General features: G+C 37.2%; 1 protein-coding gene across 1 annotated transcript in view; it reads right to left on the bottom strand.

Annotated features, from left to right (window-relative positions):
• STAT4 (signal transducer and activator of transcription 4) overlaps positions 1-23,820 on the bottom strand; it is a 93,481-nt gene that overhangs the window by 15,443 nt on the left and 54,218 nt on the right. The window contains exons 4-14 of the mRNA XM_032638413.1: positions 23,061-23,159; positions 19,917-20,009; positions 18,927-19,005; positions 16,049-16,134; positions 14,391-14,542; positions 12,627-12,785; positions 11,732-11,824; positions 9,181-9,240; positions 8,862-8,879; positions 8,682-8,775; positions 6,842-6,886 (exon numbers count right to left, since the gene is read on the bottom strand). Coding sequence (XP_032494304.1) covers positions 6,842-6,886; positions 8,682-8,775; positions 8,862-8,879; positions 9,181-9,240; positions 11,732-11,824; positions 12,627-12,785; positions 14,391-14,542; positions 16,049-16,134; positions 18,927-19,005; positions 19,917-20,009; positions 23,061-23,159 — 978 coding nt within the window. The remainder of the gene's footprint in view (positions 1-6,841; positions 6,887-8,681; positions 8,776-8,861; positions 8,880-9,180; positions 9,241-11,731; positions 11,825-12,626; positions 12,786-14,390; positions 14,543-16,048; positions 16,135-18,926; positions 19,006-19,916; positions 20,010-23,060; positions 23,160-23,820) is intronic.

Below are 23,820 nucleotides of genomic sequence, written 5' to 3'. Positions count from 1 at the left end.
CCTTAGACCACCCCTAAAATTACTCCAAACACGCCAAACAGCCAGCCCCCTCCCCTGACATCCCCTTACATGTTGAAATAAATAAATTGCTCTTCCTTTGATTGAGCATGACGTGAAGTAGTTGGCTATGTTCAGGCACCAAGGTGAACAAAAACCACATTTTTTTAAACAACAGAAAAATCCCACTGCCCTACGGGGAGGAAGTGTTTACGCTATGCAAAGCACTGAGACAAATGAAGAATCCACAAGTCCACGTTCACTAACGGGGTGGGGGGTGGGGGGTGCTCCCATTCTCACTGAGTTCAGTGGTGGACGGGACACGAGCCTGGGCAGCACATTTAGAAGCCTGAGGCAAGCACACAGATGGAGACCACATACCGTATGTCTAACTATTTAGCTGTTACAAAGCAAGTGATCAAACTGTTAAAATATGGTCTCGTCTCCTGCCTTGACAGCTAAGCTTTCACCTGACCTAACTGGCCAGGTTTTAACTCCTCAAAGTGCCACAAACATGCTGGCCTGGGGAGAGCGTGGCCATCCTGGACCGTGGCCCATCCCCCTCTCTTCCACCTCTGGGAGGGGCTTTCTTGGACTAGTGTGGCCCCTAGGTCTCTCCTTGTGCCTAGCAATGTTTGCATTGATGGTGTCATCTGTGCTTGAAAGAGCATACCTGGGGAAGAGGTCTGTACAAGCCCTGGAAGTGGGCTTGAGGTCTTTGGGGCTGGGAATTCTGCAGCTGGGAATTCTGGGTGAGCACATAGCTTCGACCGCTCAGACATCTTTCTCTGTAGGGAGGGCCACAGCTGGAGGGCAGCCAAAGGGAGCCTTCTGAGTCCTATCCCTCCCCCATTCTAGCCTCTATTGTTTAATTTATATGATTAAATGTGTACATATATATATAAGATAATTCATTATGGATAATTCCCTCAGATATTTGGGTTATGGCAGTTGTGTGCTCACTGTCCAAATGGCAGGACTCCACAGACAGAGCAATGACACACGGGGTTGTCCATTAACTTTGGAAGAAGACTTTGTACGTTAAATATTACTTTATTAAACTGTAATGTGGGTGGTGAGAGGTTTTCTCAGTGATTCAAACTAATTTCTAATGTTTACTTAAAACCCCTGATGCAACTGTGAGGCACATTTAGAATGAAATCCAACAAGGAAGCTGACGGACAATACACATGACTGGAGACAAGCAGTTCTGACAGAAGAGAGTGTCATTAATTTTCAAAGCTTGAATGGCATCAATCACAGTCTTTATTATTTTATCAGAGCAGTCCAAGCCAGAGACACTATTCAATCTCACGTTCCCAGAGTCCATTCCTTACACGCTGGCAAAATATCATAGATAAGATGTACCATTAATGTCTGTATTAAAGCCATTTTAACCATCTGAGATGGTTAGAGATTTAAAATATCCATATTTATGATATTTATATTATATGACATTGATATTATAACTGGATTGACTGTATTGTACCCACTGGATAATCTGCTAAGGAATTGGAAAACTGGCTGAACAACCTGACCAGGGCTCTGCCTGGAAAAAAATACACAAACTGATGAAAGGTAGGTATAGATGTCACCATATTCTTTTATGTTACCTCTGCTCAGTGTCTAACAGCACACCCTGAAAACCTAGAATATGTTAACGAGTGGCTATGGCTTTTGGATTTTGACTTGAAAGACAACCTCTGTTAAGAAAATATGACTGGGATAAGGATGATTTTCATCTAAATTTCTTGCTCGTCTTTTTTATTTTTTAGTATTTTTTTAATTGAAGTGTAGCTAATTTACAATGTTGTGTTAGTTTCTGGTGTATAGCAAAGTGATCCAGTAATACATATATATACATATTCTCTTTCATATTCTTTTCCATTATGGTTTATTACAAGATATTGAATACAGTTTCCTATGCTATACAGTAGGACCTTATTGTTTATCTTGCTCGTCTCTTAACAAGCCATACTCTATGATAATGCCGCACATGGAAAACTATGTGGAATAGAAAACGACTGCAATAATCCATTTGCTTAATGAGTATTTGTTGAGTCCCTGTCATGTGGAGACCACTGGCCTAGATGCTGGGAAACAGTAAGAGGGGAAATAATGGTACAGTCACATGAGAGACAGACCTTAGTCACAGAATCATAGGAAATGAATGTAAAGTGACAACAAATTATCAGCCCATAATGTAAGGGGATTGTATGGAGGGTGTTGCAGAAAAAGTCTACATTTTTAGTGTTATTCTGGTACCAATGTTTGTCTTAAGAAAGCATTGCAACTACTTAAACTAGTTCAGAAGGAAATCAACTTCCTGTGAAAATGCTCAAGCTAGTTGGAGTGTGAGTGGTGGCTCTGTGTTTGAGAACACTGAACCTTGAAAGAACATTTGTCTGGCTATTTTGTTAAACGAAACTCAAGTCACCCAGGCTTTACTAATAGCTTCTTTGTGTTTCATGACTTTCCACCACATAAACAAAATTACTTAACACCTCAGTCTGTGACTAAAACTGTCATTTATCAGTTAAAGCCTACTGACAGAGCAAACTCGAGACACTGCAATTCCAGCCTCCCTGTTCAAACAATTTCTGCACTTCAACAATCACTCTCTAGCTGGCTCTAAGGACGTCTGGGAAAGGTTGCTTCCTGGGAATCTGTAGATAGCATGTCTACAGATTCCTCATTTCCAAGCAGATTCTCAAAATCAAATTCATTCTGAAAAAAATGACCCTACCCTCTGTTGTACTTCTGAGGATTACAGAATCTCAGTCAAAGGAACTTAGAGATTGACTAGTCCAACAGTTTTCAAATCTTTTTGAACCCTGGAACATGTTCTTAAAAGTAAATTTCCCACCTGGGTCCCAATCTGTAAAATATTTAAAATAGAGCTGACTGATTGAAACAGGGGTGGGGGACCCAGAGCTCCACCCTTCACCAGCCCCCAACCAAGGAGGTGGCGCCATTGTTCTCCCTGGCCTTCTGGGGACAACATGAGTCTAGGGCAACGTCAACATCCTCCCTTCACCCAATGCTACAGCCAGGCGCCCATGCACATCCTGACAGGTCACCTCTTCCTGGCTAATCTCAGAGTCAAACAGACAAGGGGTGCTGCAATTCTAAGGAGGTTTGGATTGGCAATCCTGGGGAAACTGTCATGGTGTGTCTGTGATCATTTAATGAGTATTCAGTCTAAGCTCTCACAACCACAAACATAGAACTGAGGGACCCTAAGCTGTGGGGTGTGGTGATGCGGTGGGCAGCAGGTAGATGTGCAGTCCTGTAAAAGGGGCCTATATATGGGGTGGTCTGAGGTTGCATGGACCTGGAGCCAGAAAGCCATGCTCACTGGCCCTTGAAAGGGAATGTTTCCAGCAGAGCACCTAGCAGGTGGGCAGAAGAGGAAGGATAAGGATTAGTGGTTTATCCTAGGCCAGGTACCACCTTTAGAGCCATTTCCCCACCTGCTCTTTATAGAGGGGGCAGCCTGGAGGGCTGATCAGGAAGCCCATGGCAGACAGCCGCACAGCACACGGCAATTGACTCTCACACACGCCATCTCGTGTGGTCCTCACAACAGCTCTATGAAGTGCAGGTTAACATGAAACTTTATAGTTAAGGAGTTAGTGAGGTAAAACAGCTAGCGCAAGGTCAGCTGCCTGTAAGAGGCAGAGCTGTGGGCAGTGCTGTTTCCACCACCACACCGATGCACGCAGGAGATAAGGGAGAAGTCAACGTTTTCTCAGGAAGCATTAGTTTAAATTCCTTCTACCCTTCGTAAGGATTCCAGTGCGAGGTAACTATGTGATTTCTGAGCAGGTGGGTAAAGTGAGGACAACGACAGCAGCAGCTGGAACAGAGAGGAAAGGATGAGATGCTGTTCGCAAACCTGCAAAGATCTCCCTTATCGGTGCTTTGTGACCACCTAGAGGGGTGGGAATGGGAGGGTGGGAGGGAGGGAGATGCAAGAGGGAAGAGATATTGGGACATATGTATATGTATAACTGATTCACTTTGTTATAAAGCAGAAACTAACACACCATTGTAAAGCAATTATACTCCAATAAAGATGTAAAAAACAAAAAACAAAAAACATTCAGATTGAGCTGCCAGACCATAACAAATTTCTCCCACAAGTTATTTGCCTCATGTATTTCATTTAAAGAAAAATTAGGTACTACTAGGCAACAATAAAAGTACAGAAGCATAAAATTATATATCGTTTAAATTTTCTTTTCAAAGAATCAGAAAAATAAATTTCATACCATAAACCTAAAAAAAAAAGAAAAAAAAAATCTCCCTTATAGGAATCTCAGCAAATGGCGGGCTGGGATGAGATAAAGGGGCAGCAGAGGTCAAAGAGGAGGGCCAACTAGGGCAGCCTCTCCAAGGGAAGGTTTCATGACTACAGAGGGAGCATAGCACAGCGGCCAAGAGCATGGACATGGGAGCCAGACTGCTATGGTTTGACTCATCTTTGCTGTACCACTCTGTGCCTCAGTTTCCCTAGCCAAAATAAGTATGACACTAACGGTATCTACTTCATAGACTTCTGCAAGAGCTATGTAAATCAATGCCAGTGAAGCTCTTAGACAGTGCCCGATATATAGTAAATGCCGCACGAGGATTTGTCCAATAAGTTCTTATCAGGCTGTGAACTCCTGCTTCAGGTGCTCACAGATAAGCGATAAGCGACAGCTACTGTTTGAAATTCGAAAATGAGGTTATAACATCCTAGCTTCCTGTTCTCCCTAAAGTTTGGTTACTTCAATCCCTGGCCCCATTAATTTATGAAGCCCATGTTAACATCAGATCTTCCCCCACTCTTTCCTGACTTTCCTTTCGTCACCCCTACTGCCTAGCCAAGCCCCTGATTCCCCAGGCTCATCCTTCTGAGTCCACGTCATATATTGTGTGACTTTTCAATTGTTCCTGTAGCTCGTAAAATAGCATTCAAGTCTGTGGTTTGTTTTAAATGTACGTAGGAGTCATATTAAAATTCTGTCAACAGGGGGAGCTCAAAGAATAGCTTAAAATAAAATTATCCAGCTCCAGAAAACTTGGAAAAAAAAGAAAAGGAAGAAATAAAATCATTCTGATATAACCATATGATTTTGTTATTAATCAGAAAATGAGAGGAAATAAATTCAAAGAGAGATAAGTAGGCAGTTGTTTTTCTATAGTAGAAGATGATTTACTTAGATTTCTGTCTCTAGAGAAACCCAAGTAAAGATTTCGATTTTACATTCACAAAGATGACAAGGTACTAAAAGAGTTCAGGGATTTAGATTTATTCCCATTTGATTTGTTTTCCTTAAGAAGAGTTTAGAAGCATTGTGCTCAGTCTATTCAGACTTAGTAAATACTATTCAGGGAGGTCACTGCATGAAATATTGTTTGCAACTCTGGCCAAAATTCCAGGGATAATCAAGAAATGGGCTTTTATTTATAACGAGCTAATGTTTCAACTAGGAAGTTTGGAAAACCTTTATGGATTTCTATAAGGTGAGAAGAATAACTCCTACTTGTTTGGTTTATTAGAATATCCTTAAACTCAAAAGCTTTGCTCCTGTGATATCTGGGCTGAGAAACCTGTCTGATGCTCTGCCCTAAGCCAAGGTTCTACCCTGGGAGGAAAGCTTAGCTCATCCTCGGTGAGGCTGTGATATTTGGCAAATCGTATCTTTAAGACACGATTAAGGGAATGAAGAATTCTTGGAAGGGAAAATGTAGAGCATAAAACCTGTTGTGATGGACCTTTGTGGTTTTGTGGAGTGCGCTAGATTGACTGCAGTTGAAGGCTGGATTTAAAAAGTGCTTTTTTTCTTCCAAATAATTCAAAGGGATTTCTCATAGGAGCTGTGACTATAAAGCCAGGAGATTGGATCCATACCAACCATACTAGAAACAAGCCTCACTGCTTTATAACTGCATCATGTAGGTGGTCTTACATATGCAGTTCCTCTGAGCAGGGAGCACTGGGAATTACTACTCTGATCTCTCAGAGGAAAAAAATGCAATATTTTTCCATCAGATCATTTGCCAAGGATCACATTTTTGGTCACTGTCAGAATGGACTCAAACCCAGGTTTTCTAATTCCAAATATGTAGGGCATAAACATATGCTCTAGTATCTAGGTCAACTAAATAGCTGATTCCCAAAGCCACTTCCAATCCAGGATTTGACCACTCTATTATTTATTGACTCAAACTTGAACACTTGGGCTGCACCAGTTTGTTCTTTTAATCAATTCATCTAGTGAAATGCCAACTTTAATATAAGAGCAAAGTAATTGATACCATAAAGTAATAGAACTGTTTTTCACTTGTGATTTTCACATACTGGGTCACGATGTTCAAGACTTACCTCTTATCTGTGGAAAATGAGTGATTTTAAGATATTTTATAATAAAGGACTGACTAAAGAAATTATAGCAATATAATGTAACCACTTTAAATCATGTTCTCCAAGAGTATTTAAGTTTATGGAAAGCTGTTCACCTCACATTGCTATGTGATAAAAAAAAAAGCAGGTTATGAAACAATGTGTATATATACTTTCAAAGTATAAAAGTCTAGATAAAAGATAAAAGTCTAGAATGATGTGAACCAAAATATTAATAGTCATTTTCTTAGGAGTGTGTTACATGCATTTTCTGTTTTAATAACAAAATTTCTTATACTGTCTGCAACTTATTGAGCTTTACATGTATAACTAGAGAAACATGAATTTGACTTTATATAAAAATATAAAGGGCAGCTTAAGAGCTTTATAAAAATAAGACATTATAGGATTATTACCTAGAAAGATTCTTTTGGAGAAAATATTTCCTACCTCATTTCCTTTGTTTCCAGTACTAGACTTCATTTCCTTTGGTTGCTTTGTAAAAGAAAACAACAGTATTTAGATGGAGAAGCATTATCAGCTAAATATCAAGTTGGGGTTTTCTTGGCCCATAATTTTGACTTCTAGAACAGTAACCGAGATGTTTTCTAACTCACTGAAACCTGATGTGACATAGCTGCCCGGATTCAACAGAAACGAGCTTCCTGTTTCATCTCAAGGTATGCCACTTTAGGAACTGTCGCTGAGATAAGGGAGCAAGCTGGCATAAGACTGTATTTTTCAGTCACATTTTGGAAAGAGGAAATCATGCTGGGATGTTTTAGAATCTATTCAGCACTCCTTTGTACCTGACAAGTATCATCTGAGCTCAGCCGTGATGATTCTCAAAGCCTACGAAATCAAGTCTAACACACAGGCCTGGGGAAATAGACAACGGGGCAGCGTGCCACATGGCACAGTGAGCTACTAAATGCCATGAGAGCAGGAGATACAAAAATGTTCATGACATAGATTACTTAATGGGAAAAAAAGGACAGAAAACAAATTAGTGTGTACAGTCTGATCCCACTTAACAAAAAGAATATATATATATATATATATATGAATGAAAATGTAAAAATAAATATGTTATGTCAAGGTGTTGGGATCATAGGTGGTTTTTAATTTTTTCTCTGATTTTCTATATTTACTTTTGTATTAAAAAGTGATTAAAGTATTATGTAAAAGATAATATATGTGAAAATGCTTAGCAACTAGAAAAGCACCATGAAAACTAAGGTTTTGTTATTTTATATATTATCTCTGCTGGAATAGAGACCCATCACTTTTTGGTTTGTTCCTTGTCCTTCCTTTTCCAAGTGACTCTTTTGGAAGACGGAAGGGCCTCTTACGGCTTCACTTATTAGCAAACATTGGCCATTATTGAAAGTTCCTTGAAAATAGGAATTGAACTTAAGCAAAAAGAGTTCTAGTTATAAGGATGTATATGTCATCACCCCTCATTACATTTTATTGATTTAGCAGTGTCATATAGAGAGATTCAGTTACAAAGAAATGTACTCTTCAATACTGAAGACCAAACAAAAACAAAATAAAAAATGAAAACCAGCATAAATTTATGTATGCAGATATCTTTCTGTTACCATAAATTTTATCTTTAAGGAAGTAGACTTTTAGAGACTGCTTCAGTGGTGCCCCAACATTCAGGTGAGGTACCTCCCAAATGCTGATAAACCAGATGAGCAACATGTTTTTGGCAAGACAAGCAGGGTCTTTGGGAATCTAAGAACTATGCAAAGAATTAGAAAGAAAGCAGGAAGAGAACTCTAGGTTAAGAGGAAGTGGTAAAAGCAAGAAGTAACAGGATGAGGCTGGGTCAGAAGCTTTCTAGAAATGCCAAGGCAAACTGCAACTCACACCCAGAAACATCATATTTCCCCAAGCTAATCCTCCTAAAATGAAAGAGCCTTTAGCCAGACATGTCATTATTGGTATCATTAGGGAGATTTAAAACATGAAACCAGGAATGCCTATCGACTGTAAGACAGATTATCTCTGTCAGTATTACCAAAATATTTTAACTAATTAAGACATATATTTAGGTACAACATCACCGTTGTTAAGAACTCACACCTTCAGAGTTAAGGTTCAGAGTTCTTTTTACCATTTAAAATTCTTCAATGATGGCATGTTTTATGTCTCAATATGGCCCTTAATTTGCATAAGAAACACTAAAGAACAAAACACATTAAATTATAAGGCCTATTAGTTTAAATGTGTCTAATTTGGAGGAGAAAAAAAGCTTGTGTAATTTTACTGCCAAACTCACCAAATGCCGAAATTCTACAGAGAGACTCCCACTGGAAGATTCTTCAATGGACATGGCTTTGACGTGAGTTCCACAAAGCACAAATCTTCGATTGCTACAGAGAAAATCTTGGCTATTTACATGGTCTCAGGTAAACTATATTTATGAGAACAGCCGAAAATTCTAAAGTAAATGTCTTACCTTAGAGTTGAAACATTCCTGTAAAACCAAGAAGATTCTTTAAAATGAGTTATTTAATAGATCTAATAACAATTTTTCTATGATACTTTAGGGGATAGTATATAAAATTTCATTTCAAGTCTTTACAGTAAAATTTTTAAAGTAAGTCTTCCTTGGCGTTCTGTTAAATGTTTGAACTTCAAAGTCAAATATCTGAAGTACATTGATATGTAACGTTAGAGAAGTACATTTAAAAGTTTAAAATTATTCTATAAAATAAGGACAGTTGTTTTTAAAAAGTCTTACATTTTCATGTTTCAAAATGAAATTAGAAACTTACTTGTCAATCGATGCTTTCACCTTTACCTGATAGTTTAGTTCTGGTAATTTTATCAATAGTCTGGAAAGACACATAAATAAAGAATTAAAGATAAAAATTTTAATGGCTAAAAGCCTTTTTATATTTAAAGATTTAACTATATTTACAGTAAGTACATATAAATCAAACTCACATTATTTCCAGTCATATGTTAGTGTGTTTTTAAAATGTCCAATTACTCTTTACTTTGCCGTGTTACTAATATTGACATCAGCCACTTAATATAACACATACTTGGAAAGTGTTTCCATATTATTTCAGTTGATGTGTGTTGGATAACACATTGGCTAGGTCAGAAAAATAGCTATTTGGGTTAAATGTATAAAAAAAAATTTTGCAAGTCTATTAATGTGGCTCCATTTTATTCTCATATTATAAAAAATTTGTAAGCTTAGTAAGACTAAATGTTTTGATAAGTGTTTTATGGTAAAATACTGATAAAGACTAGGACTCTGGTAGAATAAGGAAAATTCCACTTCAGATGCATTTGCAGTCTTTAAAGACACTATATTTAAGTAACAGCAAAAATGTTCATAACTAAAAAAGACCTAACTTCAAACAAACAAATGATCAAAGGTCAGAATAACAATTCCTTTAATTCCTTCTTGTGTCAGCCCTCCTTCACTCCTTAGCTTTTCCCAACTCATTAGAGAAATACAGTCATAGATAACAGACAGCCCAAACAAAACAAAAATAATGTAGCAAAGGTTCCTTAAAAATCCTGCCAGGATTGGTTTCAGGGCTTGGGATATAATAAGTGTACAGCTGTTCGTAGTGAGGGGTGAGGAGGTCATATGGAGTAAGACAAGATGTTTTTCCCCTCTGCATTCCTCTCTATCCTATTTCAGGAAGGATCGCATTCACTGTAGGATGCTGACGACAAAAGGGAGTCCCATGTCACCCCCTTCCTTTGAAACAGGAGGATGGAATGCTATGGTAGAGAGGGGTTTTAGGGAAAATCTTGAATACTAAGTAAAGGATCATCTATCAAGACAGTGGAGGACAGTGTACAGAGAAGAAGGATGAGGACCGAACAGTTAGATGGAAGAGGAAGGCAGAACACCTAAGCCAGGGACTAATGGTCTGTGCCTCTGGCAATCAGTTCAAACACCACGCCATTCAGGGACCTCTTCCACTCAGAACTTTTTGCTGAGCAGTCCCTAATCATCTTCCCCTTCGTCCCACAGAGCATCTTAGACTGAACATAACATCTATGGGGGTGTCTCAAGGAAAAGCAGCATATATACCACCCTTCTATTTCCTTTTAGTGTTACAATTTTCTGGGCTACATAGAGATGTGGGGATGAGGAAGGAACACCTTCTGAAAATCATAAAATTTTAAAAAGGGACCTGGTCTCTGCCTTTTTTTTTTGTTTGTTTCTTAAAGTCTTGGTGCAAATTCACACAAAGGAAATGATTAAGAATTTCAAGATGGGTTTCTGAAATGCAAACGAAAGACAAATGCCTTCCTTTTAAAAGTGAAGTTCCTAGGTGATAGATGTCAACTTAACTTATTGTAGTAATCATTTTGCAGCTTATGTATGTCAAGTCATTATGCTTAAACTTATACAGTGTTGTATGTCAATTATATCTCAATAAAATGAAACTAAACTAAACTTAAAATGGGGTTCCAATAGTGATCTGTGATCAGGGATGCTATCATGGGATCCTAAATCACCATCTATCATGGCATCACCACCTCTAGTACTAGTCTGGAATTTCAGCTTTCCAGAGGTGACCTAGTGATTAGAAATGTAAAGCTTTGGGACTCAAGAGATTGAGGCATGATGAAAATCTTTGAAAGTTTGAAGTCAAACTCATTATTTTAAGAGTGTCATTAGGGAACACTGTATGCTTTAGTTTGCTCATGCAAATGAAAAGGATCAGATACATAGATAAAGTGGCAACAACATAATCATTTCTCTTTAAATCAGGTACATAATAAGGATGTACTGAAAATCGTGGTGTTGAGATTTTTCATGGACCATCCAATAAGCTAGTTGCTGGGTGATAACAGGTGAAGAACGTTCCACTATATTTCCTGGATAGGATATTCAAACCCTTCCATAATCTGTCTCCAAATCTATCTACTCAATTCTCTCTCTCCCTGCTCCCCATGCTTACAAAACAGACCCAGGAAGTCATTATTTCTATAGTCTCACTCTCCCACGCCCCTGCTCTTCCCTCAAGGTCCTTCCTCAGTGACCACAAGGCATTCTCCATGCTCCCCAGTTTTCTCTCAAGTCAGCCTTTTGAGCAATTAATCCCATGTTGTCCGATATTGTGATTTCATGCTAATAACTCTCATGTCCTCATCTTCATTGTTCTAATCTTTACAAGCAGGGCTCTCACCTTAATATTTCTGTGGGTACTTACCATAGCTGAGTGCTGGGTATGCAGGAGGTGCTCAGTAAAGGATAGTTGAATGAAAGGCACAATGAGAGAAACTAGCCTTAATCACACAGTGGCTATGGCATCATAAATATGAAATGATAGAATACATTCTGCCTACCTTAGCTTCACAGTAAACTGAATGAGAGTTTTAAGTACCATCGGCCTCTGAGGGTGGGTTGGCATGCATGGCTGTCGTTCAACCACAAATGAGCTGGGTTCAAAGGAAATAAAGTGCGTCATTTGAAAACACTGGAAACATTGACAGGCTGAAAACCACAGAGTAACAGGATGCTGTCCTCTTATAAAATCCAAATTTTCTACACTTAGAAGGCATTCAAACCCTTGTTAAGCTCAAATCTTTCCAAGACTTCTCATAAATAAATACCAGGAGATGGGAAATACCTAAAGACTGTCCCTAAGTAACAACAGTAAATAACTCTTGATTGTTATAATTGGGTCAAGAATAAAAGCCCCAGTCTATTTTTATCATACTAAACATCAAGTAGAAAGTTAATTTCATGCCATTTTTGAGCTAGACATTAGGATTTCTGGTACATACTAGTATTTTTTTTTTCCTTTAGATGAGCTTATAAACATAAACATGTTCTCCACCCTTCATTTCTTGGATACGTACTTGAGAAGAAATCCTTGAAATCTTCTTTTCTAAAAGATGAAAAATGAACTTTGGGTGGGTGATGTGGTGGCTCATGAAAAACCGAGTTAGGTGGTGGGAGAAGTGTTGATGAATAAACAGTGAAGAGTAGAAATGTTTCTGGAACTGTCTGGAGCTTTATTCACTGCACCCTGAGGCTCACTGTTTAACACTTCCCTCCCACTCCTTCACCTGAACACCAAAACCCCAGCCAGGGTGTCCTCCCAACTCCACAGGACTGAGGCTCCCAAGAGGCATTTAAATGGGTAACATTTGACTTACTCCTTTTTATTTTTAATTGAAGTATAGTTGATGTACAATGTTGTTTTAGTTTCAGGTGTATAGCAAAGTGTTGACTTACTTCTTAAAAAGGGTGCAGATCAAGAAGGTGACTCTTTCTAGCAGATGTGTTCTTTGCAGTGGGATGGGATCCCCTTCATATGTCATTTTGGTAGACTGCTCCTCTAATTTCTCCAACTGCCTTCTGAGTTGGAACAGACTTTCTGCCAACAGTGTAAAGCTATCGAACAGCAAATGAAAAACGCAGATAGTTTTCCACTTAACAATCCACCATTTTAACTATTAACCATATTTAGCAAATATTACTAAATAATTATTAAATTAATTAAATTAGTCACTTAATTCCATTAAGGGTTAGTGACAGTTTTTATTTTAATGTTTATTTTCCTAACCCAGCTTTTTGCTAAAATGCATGATAGATGTTAACTGTTTTCAATGTTTTAAAATTTTTGCCTTCAGTTATAGATAAGAAATCATTTAGGAAATTTTGTCAACGTCTGGAACGAAATCCCTTTTAATTATCCTTTTTAAAAAGTCTGTTAAACACATCTATTTTAAAAATATTGCACTCACTAAAGAGAGCAAATTTAAAACTTTAAAAATACATGATATGAAGAATGTTATGTGTAAGAATACTGAAGAAAAAAACAGTATGACCCCCCCATATATATTTTTTACAGGTCCTAAGTATTAGCCAAAAAATTATCAGTGGATCTTCCTGGAGAAAGGTATCTGCTTAGAGTTTTACCTTGGATCTTACCTTAGAAACAGAGGTGGCAGCTTGGGCTGGAAGTCTGGGAAGGAGGGAGATTGAAAGGCACACAGAAGAGGCCTCCAACTAAGAGGAGGCAGAAGTCTCATGAGACTTGCTAAGTCCGTGTGCCCTGACAGCAGCTCTTTCTACTGAAAGTTTATTCCCCACATAACACTGTAGAAAGAACTGCAAACCCCCTACTGAATTTGGTATGAGCACCATTATCTGCTATGCTCCCTTTGTTTACCTTGTTTTCACAACAACAGAGTACAGTCAAAGTATCTCCCCAAGGAAAATCAATAAATTTAAAAAACAGCCCAGTTACTTTTCCTGAGAAGTAGGCCTGGCAGTGCAGACCTTTTAGTGCAAGGGTGCCCAGTTACTGTGCTTTTTCATTGGATTGGATTGTACCCTTGGAAAGCAATTTTAGATTTCAACTGAAAATTTTCCTTCTTTTTCATTATATTTTCTAATTGTTCTTTCACTCACATAGTTTTCTTTTACATTGATGAAGGGGAAAACCAAAAAACATTTTTTTAATACAAAGGATAATATCTGTACATAATTGCATGTATGCATGTGTACACAGGCAGGGGATGCCATGTTGTATTAGCCATTTGAGATTTTTTCATTTAAATACAAAAATAAATCACTTTGTTGAAAACACAAAACTAATATTTAACTCTGACACCTTAAGATACACATTTTAAAAATGAGATATAGTGTTTGGAGCCAGTGCTTCTCATGCCCTTCAAGAAAGTGTATTTATTGCTGATTTGAAAAAGTTCATTTGAGTCTTTTAAGATTGATATATTAGATAAGAAAATAAGCAATTCTTATGCATTCTATAGATTTCTATAGATGCTTTATTTTTCTCCCCAAAGGGATGGAAATTAAGAACACTCAGACAATTACATCCATTTGTTTTCAACGGTAGAGTTCCAGCTGCTAATAAGCCATCAATAAGCTGAATGAATTGACATTTGGGTCTAAGCCTGTATTCTCTGGCTAAGCAACACTGTTGTGTACTTCCTGTGGTTTTCACTAGAAACTAAATTCAGTTCATTTTACCAGTTTTGGAGCTGGTCGAGCCCATTGTGGAGTGGACCTCCGATGCAGGCGACTTGCTGCCGCCTCTTCCAGTCTTGCAGCTCCTCCACCAGGGTGCTGTTCATTAACAAGTCCGTCTCATTCACTATTTGTGTCATCTTACTGAGGGCTTCCTGAAGACAAAAGTGACTACTGAGAAGATTCTTAAGACACACAACCAAAGTTACTCATAATTTAACCTATAAAATAATTTGTCTGACCTGGGAGATAAAGCCTTGGTTAAAATTTTGACCAAATATTTTACCAAATACTACCTTCTATCTGCCATAGCACTGCCTTTTCAAATAATTAAATTATTGCCATTCAATAATGTCATGAAGAAAGAAGCATGACCATAGTTAACACTCTCATAATAGCACAAAATACTCTCATAATATCATTTACTATAAGTAGGTTGAATTTGTAACTCCTGTGACAATATTGAATCCTGTAGTCATAAAAGCCATATATCTGCTTCTTAAAAAGCCATTTATAAATTGAACTTATATTCTTATAATTATGTTTATGCATTTATTTTTAAATGTACTGACTAGAATTTAAGCCTTTCTGTGTTAGTTTTTAGTACCACTTTATCTGGGTTTGGGGAAGCATAGTGGGAAAATATAACTTTCAAAGGCCTAGGGATTAGAAGATGGGAATTTCTACCCTGGCTTTGCCACAGCTATGTGAATTTGGACAAGCCATTTATCTTTGTTGGGACTTGATCTTCTTCTCTATACAGTCAGGTGAATGGACTGAATTATTTCTAAGATTCCCCCTCTCCTTAAAATCTTATTCAAAGTAGAATAAGATGGCATGCATAAAATGTATAGCATAGATTTATTATGCATAAAAGCATTAAGTTTATCTTGGGTTAAATATATACATATTTAAAATCTGATATATAACTGTTTAAGTTTATAATTAATTTAGGGTGAAAATAAATTTTACATTTATTTGTGCTTACACAAATTCCTGCACAAAAAGATGAAGCCAAACTTTTAGAAATAAACTATTGATTTCAGTGACTGGTTAAACTTCAACGTGTCTATTTTCAAGGAGAGGTAGAATTGAGAGATATTTCTCCTCTTTCAAAATATTTTATTGAGCCAGAAAATTTTCTTCCTCTCCTTGGGAAGAGGTTAGATTGAACATGTTCAGGTCTCAATGGACTCTCCTGAAATCTACAGAATTATTTAGCACAATGTCATTTTTCAGAATAGAAACTGGGACACTTATTTCTGTAACAAAGTTTTAGTAGTCGTCAAGTAATATTTCAATTATACATGTGCAGTAGAACCCACCCCAGCATATTAAGTACAGCAACTAAAACAGTCATGTCTGAAATAATGGCAAAAAAAAAACTGGGTAAAATGTTCACCTTGAAATTAATGGTAGCTACAGTACCTGTACCACATAAGCAGGATAAATAGACTCTAGAAGGGTTCTGCTTTGTAAACTTAGGTGAAGAAGCATGGTAAACAGTATGATACTCTTCCTAGAAACACTGCCTTTTATTCATTCAGCATAAATGGAACTGATAAAATCAAAGAGCTTAATTTCAGAGCTTTATCTAGTAGGACTAGATGTAGAAAAAGGAGAAAAATAGGCAAAAGGCCCAATTAAAGTTCTTCACTAGCCTTTCTTTTGAAGTCCAGGCTGTTCAGCATTTCCTGCAGAGTCAGAACTTCCTGATTCATTAGGGCGCTGTTCTTGTCACCCTGATCTGTGAAGGAAAAGAGATCAGACTTACAGTCCTCTCCAAGGCGAAGCTCTCTGTCCTGAAAGCCAAAGCCAGCTGTAACCTGCCATCCTAAGATCCCATGATGCAAGAGCCTAAATGGGGCCATTAGTGATGAGCTTAGAAGTAAATCCCTGGCTGCCAGGAAGGATTACATCCAAGCATGCCAGAGATGAGCTCTCTATCTTACAGATCTTGAGAGAACACCATTCTTCACACAATGTTCCTTTTGGGGGCAGGGAGAGAGGAGAATATAAATGTTTTTATAACGGATTCTTTATTAGATCATCTCTACATTTATAATGACCTTGGTTGGTTGGGATGTGTAAGAAAGAAAAGGGGCCCTTCTTTGTGCCTATGATTAAATCATATTTGACCCCTCCTGATGCCTTTACTCAATCTCCTGGAAGAGTTGCCATTTTATAGTACATAGTCTCATTAACTAATAAAGACTAAATCCTTTGCTTTCTCTTTTTCTTTGCAAAACAGGCTAGCCTCACAGTAAAACCAGAAGAAGTGGGAAAGAGTTGCAAATTAAGAAAAATCTCTGACTGAACAAAACCCAAAATGATTTATCCTCTTAAATGACAGATGTACGATAAACACTGTATTATTTAATTTGAACTAAAACTTTATTGGTATATAGTAAGTGACTGCTTATACCAACTGCTCATCTCTATAATAAATGAAGTTTTGGAATGCTGATCTGAATTGTGTTATTGTGAAAAGAGGCCCCCGAACAATGCTGTGGCAAAGTCCTCGACAAAATAGCACTGATTTCCAAGAAGTCATTTCTGGTTGTATTAATTCACAAATTCACAAATTCCTAGATCCCATATGTAGCAAAATCCTGCTTATATGGTATTTTATCATTTCAAAACTTCACTAGCTAATACTTTCCAGTCTTCACCAGCAAAGATATAACTTGTTTCCCATGTATCTTTCATTTCCCTTAAAACATTTCCTTTCACTTATAATCAACAAAATATTTGTTGATTAAGTAATAATCATTTTTATTCTTCATAATGCTTATGAAGCACTGTAAGATACTAAAGTAACTCTAATTGTAATATACTAAGTTCAAAATAATTTTACTGTTTTAATGTAAAACAGTATATTTTAATGTATATTCTATTTCATAAAATTCATGGTTCACATATGAAATTTAGGCTGAGGCTGCTTTCAATGAATTGTAATGCTTGATTAAATGTGCAGTTGTTCTAAACCTTTTAAGAATCATGGACCCCTTTGATAAGCCGATGAAACCTGTGTTTGTGTCATTTCTTCCAAAGGAAAAAACATTGTACATACAATTATGAACATATTTAATAACATTTCATGGAGTCAAGACATCCTGAAGGTGCCAGAAGGACATGTCACATCTCACTTATGCCAGGAAAAACGAATATCCTCTCTTTTAAATCTTAGATGGAAAGTTAATAAAGAATTTGATCACAATCACCCATACTACTTCCTTCCAGATAAATTTTTTTTTTTTTTTTGGTCCGCGGGCCTCTCACCGCTGTGGCCTCTCCCGTTGCAGAGCACAGACTCCGGACGCGCAGGCTCAGCGGCCATGGCTCACGGGCCCAGCCACTCCGTGGCATGTGGGATCCTCCCGGACTGGGGCACGAACCTGCGTCCCCTGCATCGGCAGGCGGATCCTCAACCGCTGCGCCACCAGGGAAGCCCCCAGATAAATTTTAAGCTAACATTTCAGTAGTTAAGGATGATTCTGTAAATCATCTGTACAAAGAATTTATATTTAATGTGTTTTTCAAAATTATTTTAGAATTACAAAAAAGTTACGAAAATAGTACAGAGTTCCCATATATCCTTCATCCAGCTTCTTCTAGTGTCTTAGATAAGCATAGTACAATGTTCAAAGCCAGAAGATTAACACTGGCACAATCCTATTAACTAATCTAGAACTAATGAGAATTTCTCCAATTGTCCCACTAATTGCAACACACTCTAAATGTTATTACTTGTAAATCTTAGATTTTATAAATGTTATCATTCTTTCCTTATATTTCTTAAAAAACATCAAATTGTAAACAACCTCAATATTTAACCACAATGAAACAGTCAAATAAATTTCAGTGTCCTTACATTTTGGTATTTATACAATTATTGATATTATGTTTTGAAGATTTTTTTATATGAGGAAATACATAAAACTTTAGCTTAAAATGCTATACAAAAAACTATGTACAAGATGATTTCAATTTTTTCGTAAATAAATAGATATGTATGTATTTGAACGTGCAGGAAAAAGGCTGGAGGAAAATATACTAACATTTTGACAGTGTTTATATCTAGGTAGCAGAATTTTGTGTGATTTTTAATTTTGTCATACTTTTTTCTACTTTCTAAATTTCCTACAGTAAGTCACATTTCTACTTTTAATTTTTAAAAATTATATTAAAAGACTCACCTAGAGATAATATAAGTAATTTCCTGATCATATTAGACAATTATTATTACTTTTCTTAGTTGTGATAATGATATTTTGATTCTATAGGAGAATGTTCTTACTTTTTGGAGATGCATCCTGAAATAGGGGTGATTTCGCATGAGCTTCATAATTTACTTTGAATCATGGGTAAAAAGATATATTTATATGGAGAGAAAAGGAGGAAGCAAAATAAATTAACTTCTCCTGCACACTCTCTTCAAAAAAATGGATCAATTTATCAATTCTGCAGCAAAGACGAAACCCTAGTCACATTGCCTTCATGTCCCTATGTGGAATTATAGACAAAACAAAAACTTACCCATTGTCTGAATTGTTTTATACCTGTAGTCAAATTCATCTTGCAGATCTTCTAAATATTTGGTGTCTTGTTCTGTCATCTTTTTACAAAGAAAACATACTCTTTTTACAATTAAGCACGTCAATGCAACAACATCATCCATCATCAGTATTTCAAAATACACAGTTTGGTGCTTGCAATCCCCAGTAATATCCCAGACTAACTATACAGAATCTATATTTCTAAAGCGCTAATGCCCATGAACGTTGAATAGCACTAGAAGAACCAGACTGAAGTTGCTCTTCCATTTTCTCTTCCTGAGTGTTTGCAAATTTCAGCATCTTGCCTCTCATTTCTCAGTTAATTCAAATGATGCAACTAATATCTTTTTTATCGGAGAGTATGGATACATTTTTCATTTTAGCTCCATACAACTCTGTATTAATGTACCAACTATCTTTTTGCTTAAAATCTCCATTCTCAAACGATATAGTTTATGACAATTGAGTCTAAATTTTTTTCCTCTCTACCTCTTAGAAAAAAAATATCTGTGGCTCCTCTGTGTTTCCTGTTCATTTCTGTCTTTGAGATTTTTACTTTTACTCTTCTCCAAACCTGGTGACGTTTTTCTGCTCAGATATAAAGGTGTCAAGATCTGAGCTAAAGGTTTTTCATACAGTATTATCTCACAACAATCCTGTTACAGTGGTTATCCTCACTTTACAGATGAAGAAGCAGAGGTTTAGAGGTGTGAAGCAGCTTACTCGCCGAAGGTCACATGGCTTCTCACTGATGGAGTCTGGTGTGGAAACCCTAATCTCCAGTAAATTGAAGGTAAAAGCTTCCCTCAAAGAAACTTTTTCTAATATGAACGTACTGTGTGAGAGATATTTATCTTATAACAAATTACCCTATGATTTCTGTACGCACTAACTTTGGGCACACAAGAGAAAGATGCATAGTATGGCGACAACAGCTAGACTTTCCTGGTGTCTGTAAGAGTTCACTCACCTGCACACTATTTTTAATGGCAGCCACTTTGTGCTCCACATTCCTCTGTCTTTCTGAAACTGAAGAACTTTGTAAGGATTTCTCCAGAGGTCCCTGGAAAAACAATGTCTTGAAATTTCGATGATGTTGATAAAACAGGTTTATGAAGAATGCAGTATATGTAATATACTTTGAACTGAGGTATGGATGAGTATGATATGAAATACTCTACAGCCATTAAAAAACATGCTGTAGAAAAACATTTAATGACATACAAGTAGTGTTAAATTGTTAAGAAATAGAGCAAATTATAAGACACCATATGTTTGTGATCTCTGTTGCTTGTATATGTATATATATTTATACTTATTTATTTATTTACAAAAATCTGGATATATGTATAGACATGTAAATTCAAGTACATGTGACCTGAAGCACACACATCCCAAAATATTATCATGTGCTATCTTTGAGCAGTAAAATTACAGATGATTTTATGGTTAAATTTTTTTCCCCTAATTTTCTATAACAGACCCATATTGCTTTTGAAATTCTATAATATGAATACATGTAATTTAAAAGTTAGTATAGTGAAACTACATTAAGTTGGACTTAAATTCAGAATTAGGGATGTTGAATCTGTCAGGATGAGATTTATTTTTACATTGGAACAAAGGGAGTTTGCTAAAGAATATGTAAAAATGTTAGGCTGGTTAAATAGAAAGGCTAACCAGCTACTCCAAGCCCCATTTCTTTTTTTTTTTTCATATTAAGTATGATTTTATAACTTTATTTTTCATTCTGTAACACGTTGTAAACAGCTTTCTGTGTGATTAAATATATATGAAAATTATGATTTTTAACAGCTGTATTCATTATGTTTGGAGCTGTAAGGTTAGTGGAATGTTGTGAAATGTTTCTGTTGGCTGCACAGAAGGACAATATTGTTTCCTTCTTTTCAAAGAACTCTTTAACAGTAATGTGTTCATCTGAGGATCTTAAATTCCTTTTCTAAATTCTAAGAGTAGCTTTCTCTTTGATTTATTCTCATGTGTGACATTCTGCACACATCCTTCCCACCACCTGAGTTCAGGTTTCCTGGTCTCCAGCCCCCTTCCTTCTCCTTCGCCCTTTACCAAACTTGAAAGGCAAGTCTGGAGATGTCAAGGCTCTCCCATTTTGCTCACCACCAACTACAGTAAAGTCCAAACTCTGGTGCTAACCACTTTGGGCTCCAAATGTGATCTAGCTTCATTTATGCTTTACTTTCCCTAGTGGGGGAGAAGCCTCTATGTCCCAGGCAGGTAAACGAAGAAGCAACCCTTTCTCTTCCCCCTTATTCTCCCCACTTCACCCCAAAGGAGAGGATGGTTTATAGCAGGGGTTCCCAATGCCAGGGCCATGGACCACTACCAGTCTGCACTGTTAGGAACCGCAAGCCCCATTTCTTGGCCACTCTAATAATCTGGCATTAAGTTCCTTAGATATAACGTTTATGTAGATATCTAGAGTTGAGAGTTAGAATGTCAGTAAACCCTTCACCTTACACTTGGATGGGGACGTATGGTTAGAAAGGATGATGACTTGACTAAGATCTACAGCAAATCAGTGGCAGAATCTCAAGTGGAACCCAGGTCCTTGACTGTCAATCAAGTGTTTTTTCAACTACATCACATTCTTCAGATGGGTAAAGCCTTTGTAAAATTCACTCTCATTTTGGCCCCCATTATTTGTATTTGTGTGTGTGTGTGTGTATCTCCCTATATTTGTCTACTGGTTCAAAATTTACAAACTAGTGTTTCTTTTGTGGTAGTATGTAGCACTAGCAGATTATTTGTGGAATGATTTTGATGAGCATCTATTCAAATAAATGTTTCTAATTTGCCTGATACCTGACATATGAAGAGAACAACAACACCACACACACACAGACAAAACGACTAGAGATAAGAGGGCTACGAAAAAGGACAGCTCAGAATATATATGAGAATATCATGTATTAGTAACAGCATCTCAATGTTCACCCAAAAAGCACTGAATCAAACTATATTTACTTTAGAAACTCACTAACTTTAGATTTTAAATTAAATAAAGGTGATACCATTCTTCTTTATCATCTAAAATAAGAGTAAGTTGTTAAAGCTTCATACGTCTCTAAAAACAACCATAACCTGACAGCAACTAAATCTGAGAATTTTTAATAGTTGAAAAAAGATACTTTTCTTGGATCTTCAAAAATAAATACACTAGGGCTTCCCTGGTGGCGCAGTGGTTGAGAGTCCGCCTGCCGATGCAGGGGACACGGGTTCGTGTCCCGGTCCGGGAAGATCCCACGTGCCGCGGAGCGGCTGGGCCCCGTGAGCCATGGCCGCTGAGCCTGCGCGTCCGGAGCCTGTGCTCCGCAGTGGGAGGGGCCACAGCAGTGAGAAGCCCGCCTACCGCAAAATAAAAAAAATAAATAAATAAAATACACTAGTGTGATTTACTAACTTATAGAGTGTGACATGTGGAAAGTTGATTATTCACACGCTCTTTCCTTTTCAAAAGGATTAACTGCAAAAGTATTCCCAGGGACTTCATATTCCTCTACTTATCTTTGATGGGGGCCCTGAGTTCATTCAGCATAGTGGGATAAAATATAATCTAAAATATTATTGGCAAGGCAAAGCACACTGAAACAATAAACAAGCAAATATTTATGGAGTTTCTGTAAGACAAAATTCCTGCTCGTGGAGTAGTTTGGACTTGTGGGGTAGGAAATTGGGAACTACTGAAGGGTTTGCGCAAGATCAATCCCTGAGGATAAACATGCTGAGAGAAACAGAGCCTAAATGGTAGTTAGGAATTCAGCCCAGAGGTGGTTACTCTATTCCTCAACTGATATAGTAAGACCACGGACCAGAGTGTGAGCAGTGGAAACAGAAAAGGATGTATAGATAGGATTCCAGAAACAAACTCTGGAAAGACTTGGTAGTTATCTCAATAAGGAGGCAGAGAAAAGGAACTATTCAAAGATAATCCCAAGACCTTGATTCCAAGTGACTGGAAGGATGACGGGACCATCAACATAGGTAGAAGAAGATGGCTGGAAAGAAGACTAGAATTTCTGTTTCAGAAAAATTGAGTTCCAGGTGATAACAAGATTACAATGGAAGAAAATGTTACCTGAACAGGCATGTTGGCTGCAGCCAATATTCTCCTCTCTTCCCTTAAACAATTTGAAATGACCACAGACACATGCATCGGATTTCCATGAAATTTTCCCTGAAAAAAAAGTGAAAAAACAACACAAAATCTTCAATATATACATCACTATTTGCAAATCAAAAATAATCTCCAAATAAATATGTGAAATCATTTGGGATTTGTTTCAACAACCTATTCTATTATAAAACCACAGAAACTAATATTGTGAATGTAGATGCCTATGCAGCATATTGCTGTCTCTAAAAGTTATTTTTAATAATTAAAAATAGTTCTTGAGCACCTCTGTAGGAAAGGCCCTGAACACACACTCAGGAGGATCAGTTTACTTTGGGCTTAGGATAAGTTTTACAAGAGTTACTTCTTTGTAAATTATTATGAACTAGGGTGGTCCCAGCTGTTCATTTGTTAACTCTGTACTACATGGTGTGCCTAACGCATTTCTTTTGGCCCCTGTTTGGTGCTCTTCATGTCAATTAGCTCATAACTATATCAGTATGCTAGAGAGAAACTCTATCACACACATTTTAGCAACAATATTTTTATGACATCTAAGTATATACATTTTTTTATTACCGATGCTAATGGTTCAGATACTGTAAACTGGCAGCCTGTGGGTCTAATTCAGCCATAAGGTATGTTGTGTAAGTTGAAATATTGTAATCCCTTCAGGGGAACATGTACTACCCATAGTTTCCATAGTATCCAGCACTGAGTGACC

The sequence above is a fragment of the Phocoena sinus genome, chromosome 7 (genome assembly GCF_008692025.1).
Source record: "Phocoena sinus isolate mPhoSin1 chromosome 7, mPhoSin1.pri, whole genome shotgun sequence".
NCBI lineage: Eukaryota > Metazoa > Chordata > Mammalia > Artiodactyla > Phocoenidae > Phocoena > Phocoena sinus.
The sequence above is the reverse complement of the archived record's forward strand: the minus strand, read 5'-3'. Positions and strand labels throughout refer to the sequence as shown.